The 10,292-nt window shown below is 35.5% G+C and overlaps 1 protein-coding gene across 1 annotated transcript; it reads left to right on the top strand.

Moving 5' to 3' along the window:
* Window positions 1–4,141: 4,141 nt before the first annotated feature.
* Window positions 4,142–9,030, top strand: LOC116247914 (uncharacterized). Its single transcript, XM_031620369.2, has 3 exons — window positions 4,142–4,468; window positions 4,976–5,243; window positions 7,403–9,030. Exons 2-3 carry the CDS (start codon window positions 5,007–5,009, stop codon window positions 8,201–8,203), a joined length of 1,038 nt encoding a protein of 345 aa, XP_031476229.1. The 5' UTR covers window positions 4,142–4,468; window positions 4,976–5,006; the 3' UTR covers window positions 8,204–9,030.
* The last annotated feature ends 1,262 nt before the right edge of the window (window positions 9,031–10,292 follow it).

Raw genomic sequence — 10,292 nt, 5'->3', positions numbered from 1 at the left:
TATATATATATATATATATATATATATATATATTATATATATATATATATATATATATATATATATATATATATATATATATATATATATATATATATATATATATATATATATATATATATATATATATATATATATATTAAGTGGGGCCAGGAAACGTGGATTGAAGATCTACAGTTTGGTTAAACAGTGGCAGAAACAAACACGCCCTTACTGAGCCGGTCCCCATGAGGCAATGGTATCTTTATGATAATACTACCAAATATATACCAACATGGCTTCTTTTTCTTAAAGAAACCAGTAACATTTGACTTACATGATCTGGTTGATAAAGTAACAGCTCGTCCATCAAATGACCATGAAAGCTTATAAAGATTTATAGAGCATAAAAAAATCAATGCTGTAAAATATTTCAAAAAAGCATGGTTTAAAACTCGCAATGAAGAAAAAAGACAAAGACAAATGTAGGAGTAGTAGTAATCAAGCAGTGACCCAGCCAGGTGTACGCAGCTGCTTGGGCGGACCACCCATCTTCAAGAATGGGCTGGGTTCAGCTATATGGTGTAACTCTTATGAGCCCACTCAAAACTTTTTTAAATGTCTTTCCCTCACATTTGTCGCAAGTAAGCCTAAGCATCGGGCGAGTAATCTTCATTGGGATTTGGATTTATAGAGGAGTGCAAAAACTGCCACATTAAAATCACTTGGATGAGAGTTGATAGGCGAGTAATCTTCATTTAAAGTGTTAGAGACAGTTAACCTTATGTGCTACATAGATGTGTAAATTGGGGTGCAACTAGGGGTGAACACGAGCCCGAGTTCAGTCAGCTCGAGCTCGGCTCGACTAATGAAACATCGAACTCGAGAATAGCTTGACGGAAGCAGCTCGAGCTCGACCCGGCAGTTACGTGTTGAGCTCGAGCTCGACTCGATTAAGGCTCGACAATGAACAAAATTGATATTCATCGTTATGTGTTGAACTCGAGTTCGACTCAATTAAGACTCGACAAACTCATTGAATAGAATTGATATTCATGAACTCAAGCTCGACTCGATTCGATTGAGAATATAATCGATATTCATCGTTACGTCGACAAACTCGTTGAATAGAACTGATATTCATCATTATGTGTTGAGTTCAAACTCGACTCGATTAGAGCTCAACAAACTAGCTTGAATGTATCGACTTGATTAATGCTCGACAAACTCGATTAAGTCTCGAGCTCGACTCGGCAGTTACGTGTTGAGTTCGAACTCAACTTGATCATTTGAACGAGTCGACTCACGAACTGGAGCTCGACTTGTTAAGCAAATGACTCAGCTCGAACTCATTCATGAGCCGAGCTTTAACGAGTCGGGCTCGAGCATCTCGACTTGTTGCTCACCCCTAAGCGCAATAAAGACATCATTCCGAGACACCAAAAGTAGATCGTGTATCTTACGAAAACAATGAGCTAGTTAGTTAGTGGATCTCCCGGTTCACCTACAAAAACCTTAAATCAACTTGTTAATTAGTTCCTCATGGGCTCATATTTGCGTTGGATCCGGTCCATCGACATCAGCATTTGACAGCTTAGTTGCTTGACGGAGAGGCCACAAATGTGGGAGGGCCACAATCTAGTGTTGATAAAGTTGGGCCCCACGTCCCAACGCCTTCTTCGGCAAATGTCCCTTTTACGAGAACTACTGCCCAAAGATCGGGCCAATCCAAAACCACTTGCTTTCCCTGTGGTCTATGTGCTTTTCTATTATTATTTTCTCTTTCTCATTAAAATAAAAATAATTTTCCCAAAACTCATTTCTCATTCTTATAATATTGCAAATCCAACTAAAAATAAAAATAATCTACCAAGTTTTTAATTAAATTCAGCTGTTGGGATTTGTTTCTTTGGCAATTACTCATACTATTATTTCTATGTATAAGGAGGAATGTCTATGACATAAAAATAATAATTTTGTATAAAATAATTATCTAAGATAAAAATTTGACTCATAAGACATGTTGAATCTATCTGTATGATCAGGTTAAAAAAAAAAAGAGGTTTAATTACCAGCCATGCAGTTGTATTTGGAATGGGTTATTCACACCAATTGACTGATTTTGATGTTTGATGCATCATAAGATTTGATGCTGAAAAAATATAAGATCCATTCCATATTTAATTAAATGACAAATGAGTCATGCTAATGGAAGTTCACAACTAGTGGAAATTATAATTCTATGGAAAAAGTAAACATTTATTGGACTATAAATTCGTGTAAATAACAATAAGTTGGACCAACATAATCTATATTGGTTCCTCTTATTCAACCATGTAATATTGATAGTTGGGAATTTTTATGCTTCATATTTGGTCCAAGTTCTTGAACTATATTGTTTTCTTGACAGAAAACATGATGTACTTATTGAAATTGGATTGAGTCGGACAATTGACCGATTCAAGAGTAATATTTTTCTAATATTTAAAAGCTCAAAATGACAAATATCTATATGTCTGAAATTCCCTAAATTTCAGAACTTTTTCCTTTAACGTGGAAATTACCACATGGTTGCGAAACTTGTGATCTAAGTCCCTTAGGTTTAGAGAAATTTTAGAAATCAACAGCGTATGATATTTTAATGTTTTTCGAGTCTTTAGAAGCCACATTCTTGGTCAAAAGAACATGATTCAAGAGTCTATTTCTAACAAATGATCATGCCAAACGCGCTTATAGGGTTTGATTTAGTCAACATGTCTTATGTGATAAAAAATTAACAACTTTTCATACCATAACTAAGCTTTTCTTTATATATATATATATATATATATATATATATATATATATAATGTTTGCAAAGCTTAGTGGATAAATGTGAACTCCACGCTTGAAATCTTGAAATAAGTCAAGTTCATTTTCATGCAATAGAGAATTTTATAAAGCAAACATATTTAGAAAATTGTTTTTTAGGTCATATACAAATAAATCCATGTGTCGGCGATATGTTTTTCTTAGTTCATATTTATTCAAATTGGGGAATCAGATCTAGTTAGCGAACACATGATGCAGACACCTATGTTAATGTAATGATGGAAACCTAAGTGATCTGAATTTATTTTTTTATAATTCAAAAACCACTTTGACATTATGTAATTGTGATATGAATATGGGTGTCTCGACAGTTTAAACAAATCAAAGATCTATATTACACTAGTTTTTGGGACTTGAAAATTCCATATTTTATATCCAAATGTGATAATCCAAGACATTGGATTAGAGTTTCTCCAGAACATATTTCTACCTCTATATATACAGCTGCGCCAACAATCATTCAATACAAAACTTGGCTTCATCATCATAAATGATATTTTTTTTGTTTACTAAATCCAATAGATATCTATCTGTATACAGTTTTAGTATTAAAATGATTTTTAAATTATGGGTATTTTAAGAGCTTGAAAAATCAACTTCCCATTAGGTGCCAGCTTTTAGACATGAAGATTCATGTTTTTATATCCAAATGAGATGATCTAAGAATCATCTGTGACATACATAATCGAAAATTTACATACAAGGCCAGATTGCAGTATTAGAGCTTCCATTTTTGGTTTAGGCGCTATTGCAGTATTAATCCAATCCGAATGTGAAAGATGTGTTCAGCATAATTGGAAGCTCAAAAGTCAACCACTTTTCTGTGATTTTTTGGGCCAAGAAATATATCTTTTTCAGTTATTCCAAATTGATTCATTGTTTGTCAGTGGATCATCAAAAAGGATTCTGATGCACGTTAGGGTTCAGATCTTTCAATAAGTTAGAAAATTAGAAAAAGAAACCAACTAGATTACATGAAAGCGGGTAAATTTTTTCACGAATTTAGGTTACTGAATATGATATTTACAACAGAACTAACGCAGTAAAACATGACTGAATATGATATTTAATTGATTGGATTAACACAATATGAATCTGGATGTGCAGAAAGAGCTTTTTGGTATATCTCTTTCTCTCTCTATCTCTCTCTGAGCATAATCCAATTGAAGACGGCCTTTTATCTACAAGGATGCATCATCCAATGATACCAATCTTTTTCTTCAGCAGAGACGTCTATATATATATATATATAAAGAGAGAGAGAGAGAGATCAGAGAAGGTGCCAAAGCGATAAAAGGGAAAGTCACAATAATAATAACGGAAGAGATAAGAGAAGAGGGGTATCAGGGAAACCCGCAAGCCTCTTCCTCAAAACCGTCTAACATTTGCTTTGTCTCTAGCGAACTTGAAAACCACGTCAAATTGGGTTTCCTTTACTTCTCTCTCTCTCTCTTCATCTCTTCCTCCACAGAGATTAAAAAAAAAAAACGGGAAAGTAATAATATTGTTATTAATTTTGAATACCCGGAAATCTCATAAATTTCCACCAAATAATCGACCATCCTGCAATCTTTAGCTCAGAAAGAGAGATAGAGAAGGGGATACCAATCTTTCAAAGGTTAGAAAATCTTTTGGTTTTTTTTTTCTCCATATTTACTTGCCTGCGTGTGTCTCTAATTAAACTAGTTTACCACATTTTTTCTTTCTTGTATCTGCTGTTTGGATCATATTGTAACTGTTATGTGGATGTTCTCCTTTTTCCTGGAGGAGGAAAAGATGCCTTAGTTTTAATTTTGGTTGGATTCAATATCTAGAGGCTCATTGATTTCTTCGTTATTATTGGGTTTTTTTATTTTAAAATTTGTTATTTAATATTTTTTGATATATATTTGCTTGTTCACCAGGCGAGAAAGTGCTTAAAGTTTTTCAAGATTGGTTTTTGGCTTCTGGGCTGCTGTTGTTTTTTGATGGGCAAACAGATGTGCATCTGTTTTTAGGAAGCCCCTGCCTTTCTGTTTCTGCATTTGCCTGTAGATAACTGCACTTCCGAAGGAATTCCTGTTGGTTTTAGTTTATCAACCGATAAAATATGTACTGATTGATGTTGTTTTCATCTCTGGTTAAGGATCCAAGAATTTTCAGCTTGAGTGTTGAGGATGAAGAGAAAGAATCCTAGTGGTGGTGTAGACCGGAAAGGGAGTGGCCCCGTGGATCTTGATAGGGCGCCTGGCCATGCCATTGGGCTGCGACCCACCTCGCCTGCTACAAATTTGATTCCTCGCAATTCAGTCAAACTCGTTGAGGTTGAAACCTTGGAAAAGAAGACGGTGGGTGAGCCTACTGCCCCGATGGGACGAACGGACAGGGATGATCAGCTGAAGATGTTCAGGAAGGTATACCAGTCGTTTCTGACTCAGTATTTGATTTACTTTTGGACTTTGCGAGGGTTATTTTTTGTTCTGTAGAACAAATTTTATGAAATGATTGTCAAATGATGATATTAGCTGCTTGTTGCTTATGATAATGACTACCATTTACTAATAAACGATTACTCTGTGAGAACGGAGATTCATGTGTTGATGTTAAAAATGCCTGATCATATATTAGAACTGAGCTAGAAAGAGAGAAATTAAAAAAAGTCAGCAGCTAAGTTATTTGTTTCTTTGTTCGGCCAATTCTAAAGGAAAGAATCAAGGCAACCTTTCCCCCCCTTTGGTGCATGATCTGATGGTTTACCCTGACGAGAGTTTTTATAATTGTTTCTCTGCTTGGGTACGTAAATTCTGCTTCTACCTCTTCACATATCTGGCTCATTCCAAGATCATGGTATTATGTGATTAAGCATTCTTTGCCTGTCTTTTTTCAGCTGCAAAAGTTTGCAGTTCCTGTTACTTCTCTAGTAGTTTGAGGAGCTAATCTTGTTTCCACCACATTTTCCCTTATCAAATGGCGTGAGATTTAGAATACCTTCTGTTCCTTTTTTCCGGGATACCGCTTTGTCTTCTTTATTGACTTAGTTAGCTGTGACCTTGGGGTCTCTCTAATTTGAATTAGTGTTAGCACATTTTATTGTCATATTGCATGTATTATGCTATAGTATGTAGACCCCTACTTGAATCCCACCTTGACACGCAATACGAGATATTGCATGATTGTGGTTAAAATAGTGTGGACATGGTTAACACTTTGCCACTAACTTACTATTTCCATTTCCTTTTTTATGTTCATTTGTATTCTTACGGTTTTGTTCTTAATCATGTTACTGTTCAATTTCATATATGATGTTTTAATAATGATATAGAGTTACTTTAATTGCTTTCACTTAAGATTGTATCCATGCTTGATTGCTTTAGGGGTATTTTTCTTAATGTCTCTAAATTCTCAAGTGATGTGTTGCTTGATTCTCCACCGTGTTCATTCTCTCATAAAAAATGTACACATACATAGAGACTCAAATGACTATCATGGTCATGGGTATGTATATCATAATCAACTGCTTAGAGTTGGAATTTCTTTATCATATCATTAAGGCCATTAAGATTGGATTAAGGCAATAATTCCAACATTCTCCCACCTGGCCTAATGATATATATTTTGCCAATCATACGTACCCAAATACTTTATGAATAAACTGGCCTTAAATCTATTCTATCGGTCCATGTGCATGAGTACACATGCATGCGTACATATGCACACATTACAGTCTTGAGGCATATCCACCTTGCGTCTTGCATCTGCATAGCCATTCATGTAAAACGACATTATCTAGTTGAGTTCAGAAACAGGAAATTTTGTAAATTTAAATATGCTAAAACAGAAAAGAGAAAACTTTAATTCTTCAAAGCTGGTCTTTTTAATTTTTCATTGTTGACTGATACTTTTAGTTGATTACCTAATCTCTGCAGACATGTTCTCTCTGTACAAACTTAGAGGTGGTTTCTGTGGCCTTGTAAATGTGATGTGGCCGATAGATGTTGTTTCTCTATCCAAGCATGCTTTCTTATACCATTCCTTTGCATTGGAAAATAAAACATGCTTTTTGTGAGTTTACTTGAATGAGTTGTTGACTTGGTATAGATTTTTTCTTTTTTTACCATTGCTAGAAGTATCAGAACTTGTTGATATATTTGCGTACATATTTTTCAATTGATCTTCATTAGTTTGAATAAATTTGACCATGAATATATGTTGAAAATATGTGATGATACTTTTGTGAGTTTTTTCATAGCAACATCTCATCTTATTTGGCGCATATTTAGACACATTTTGAAATTTAGTAACTTCTGCACTTCTTCTTTGTGAAATCTTATGTTGTATGTCTTCTTCCTTTCAGATCATGCTGCATATATTCACCTTCATAAATTCTTAAGTTCGTGCAAAAAATTATCCTTATAAGGCCTCAGTAGCCTTTTCACTGTTATTTTTATTTTTGAAGAGCCATTAAAGTTTGGCTTATTAGTAGTGCTGTTCCTGGTCATCAAATTCTATGTTGACATGTGGTCATAAGATTTCAGGGCATCTATATAGTTCTGATTATTTTCCATTCATGCAGTGTACTGACAATCATAACTATGGCAATGAGAGTAACTTTTCAAGGACAAAGTGTTACAAGAGGCGCTGCTCCAGGCAGATGATGACAACCAATATGAAATTTGACCAGGCAGGTGGCCATGTCCTTGTCCAGAAGCTTGCTGATTTTCAGGAACCATGTAATGATTCTTTTTCATTTAGGATGATAAAGAGAAAGGGCAGTCATGTCACCCCACCACATGCAGAAGCAGATAAAGTGCGTGAGCCCAAAGAGAAGGTATGGGGACAGTTTTCAGAGAGGTTGTTGAAAAAGGTGGATGCAGTTGCTTTTCCTCATAGAATGATGGGTGAACAGTGCATACATTCCTCCTTTAGGGACAGAACCACTGGAAATTTTGAAATGAATGTTGAAGATCAGCAACCAGTCATTGACACCAGATGGCTATCTTCAAGAAATGTAGATTTTAATGGAGCTGAAAGTGCTGCTTGCTCTGTCGGTAGCTGTTCTACTAGCAAACCCTGCAACAGTCTACGTCAACAATGCAAAACATACCGCAGCAAAGATATTGATGGCTGTTTTGATGATGCACAGTCTTCATGTGCTTTGGGATATGGGAAAGAATGCCCCTCTGCCACCAAAGAAGAGCTGGCTGCAAAAATCCATAAGTTAGAGTTGCATGCCTACCGTTCCACCATGGAGGCTCTGTATGCTTCTGGTCCCTTAAGCTGGGAGCAGGAAGCATTGATGACAAACCTCCGGCTTAATCTTCATATTTCAAATGAGGAGCATTTGCTTGAATTGAGGCAACTAGTTTCTTCATAAAGTTTTTGATAACCTTCCTAATAATTTTGTATTGATCATCTCCGGTTATAAAATTCCCTGTAGGTTCTGTTTTATCATGTAAATTTTCATGTTAGCAACTGAAATGAGAGAAGAAACTTTTAGGTCTTTTTTTTGGAATTCCTATATGCAAATGGCACAGCTAGTTAGCTACTTTGGCTTATTAATTTGTATGCCATAAACTCTTGAATGCAACAAAGTATGCAATCAAGGTTTCATTGTCTAAGACATTTTTTTTATGTAGATTTTTTTTCATTGGTTGGACCCATGAAAGAAATGCCATTACCATGTTTTATTTCACATAAATGGACCACAAGTTAAGAACTTGACTGGCTGGGTGGTTCAAAAGCCCTATAAACCATGTCACCGAGGGTTATGGGTCTACATTTATTCACCATGATGTTCTGGAGGGGTGTTTGCTTGTGGAAGCCATCATTGTACCATTTTCTCTTCTTTTAGTTGCTTTGCAGTTCTCTTCTTTAATTGTTTTTGTATGAAACTTTGGTGAGTCTGTAACTTGTCTAAATACCTTTATGTAGAGAAATCAATCCTGTTCAGGAGTGATGTTCGAATGTCCTTCTGTATGAAATATTAATCTTCCTTCTTCTCCATTTCCAGGTCTGAAGTTTGATGCTTATGTCCTTGCTTCCGATACCCTGATGATAATGGTAGTGACTTGCTACTTTTTTACAATCTATAAGAAGTCTGTTGTCTCTATAGCCAATTGCTAAATAAAGGAATAACATATAAATACTTGATAAGGGGTCATCCCTCTAGGTGGCTTTCATTTTCAGGTTGGCTTTGATCGACATTTAACACCATAAATTGCAGGTTTATGTGGTTCAGATGGAAGCTTAAAGATCCTTCTTCAAGTTTTTAGACGGTCAAATGCTGCATCTGTATAAGTTTTTCTGATATTGGTCTTCTTTTCTGGTGCAGTATCATGTTTAGTTTTTCTCATTAGTGTCCTTGGGGCCATGTTCATATGTTCTGCATGATCAGCTTGCATAGCATGGAGAGGGGGAATCATGCCTTGGCAGCAGATTTGTTTTTGGTCCTTCAGAACATATGATCATAGTTCATCAGATAAACCTAATTTCCTAGTTTCTCCCCTCTGTTTGATGAAGCAACCATTTCTTCCAGTTTAAACAAAAATTAAATCCTACCATCTCAACAAATTTTCAATTTCCTAAGTCATTTTCCTCATCTTGGCAGACAACCACAAGAAAAAAAAAAAGAGCTAGGTAGGGGAGAGAGAGAGAGTAGTTGCTTGGTTGGAGAAATTAATTTATTACTAGATATACTACAAGAAATTTTACAATGCTTGCATGGATATGAGGAGGTAACTAGGAGAAATAAAAAATAAATGGAATAAAATTAGTTAAAGCCAACTTTCGTCATTTCCTATTTCACTATAACTTGCATTGTTTTCTGTTCATTCATGCCCCTCATGAGAAGTGCAGGGAAAGAATAGTGCAGTCTATAAGTTTCTTCCTTGGATAGATCCTTCTCTTGGTAGATCTGTTTTTGTTCTTCATTCCTTGGAAAATGCAGCACTGTATATTGCAAGTTTCTCTATACCAAACACTTCCTGGAACTAGATAAATTTTAATACTAATTGCAGGCCTATCGTTGAATCTGTCTTCTTCTCCACATCGGTATTTGAATCCCCTCAAAGGTTGCTGGGTGGATGGATAAATTTCCTAATCTCTTTGATCCACGCCCCCTCGTGTAATGGATAGAGATAATTTCCTGCCCGCACTGTTCTCTTCCTATCACTTCACTTCGTTCAAAAGATAAAATCTCTTCTGGTCCCACTATGCGTTGAAGGAGAAGAGGTGGGTGGTCTGTGAACAGCACTGACAGGGGATCTGGGACGAGATTTACCACTAATGCTTAGCTGCTCTATTTCTCCATTGATCAAGTTTTTCGTCTGTCAGATTCTATGAACTGATCTTTCTAGTTAATCATGATATTTCTATATCTTGTTATGTTTTTCTTGAGATATGAAATGCATTTAAAACTTTATAAGGTAGTGTCGACGACTCGACAGTCGACCTTAAATAAATGA

The sequence above is a fragment of the Nymphaea colorata genome, chromosome 1 (genome assembly GCF_008831285.2).
Source record: "Nymphaea colorata isolate Beijing-Zhang1983 chromosome 1, ASM883128v2, whole genome shotgun sequence".
NCBI classification, from domain to species: Eukaryota; Viridiplantae; Streptophyta; class Magnoliopsida; order Nymphaeales; family Nymphaeaceae; genus Nymphaea; species Nymphaea colorata.
This window is presented reverse-complemented; position numbering and strand designations above follow the sequence as displayed.

Coding starts and splice junctions, on each gene's coding strand:
- LOC116247914 (XM_031620369.2), top strand. CDS start 5,007: ATGAAGAGAAAGAATCCTAGTGGTGGTGTAGACCGGAAAGGGAGTGGC. Junction 5,244..7,402: donor AGCTGAAGATGTTCAGGAAG/GTATACCAGTCG, acceptor CCATTCATGCAG/TGTACTGACAATCATAACTA.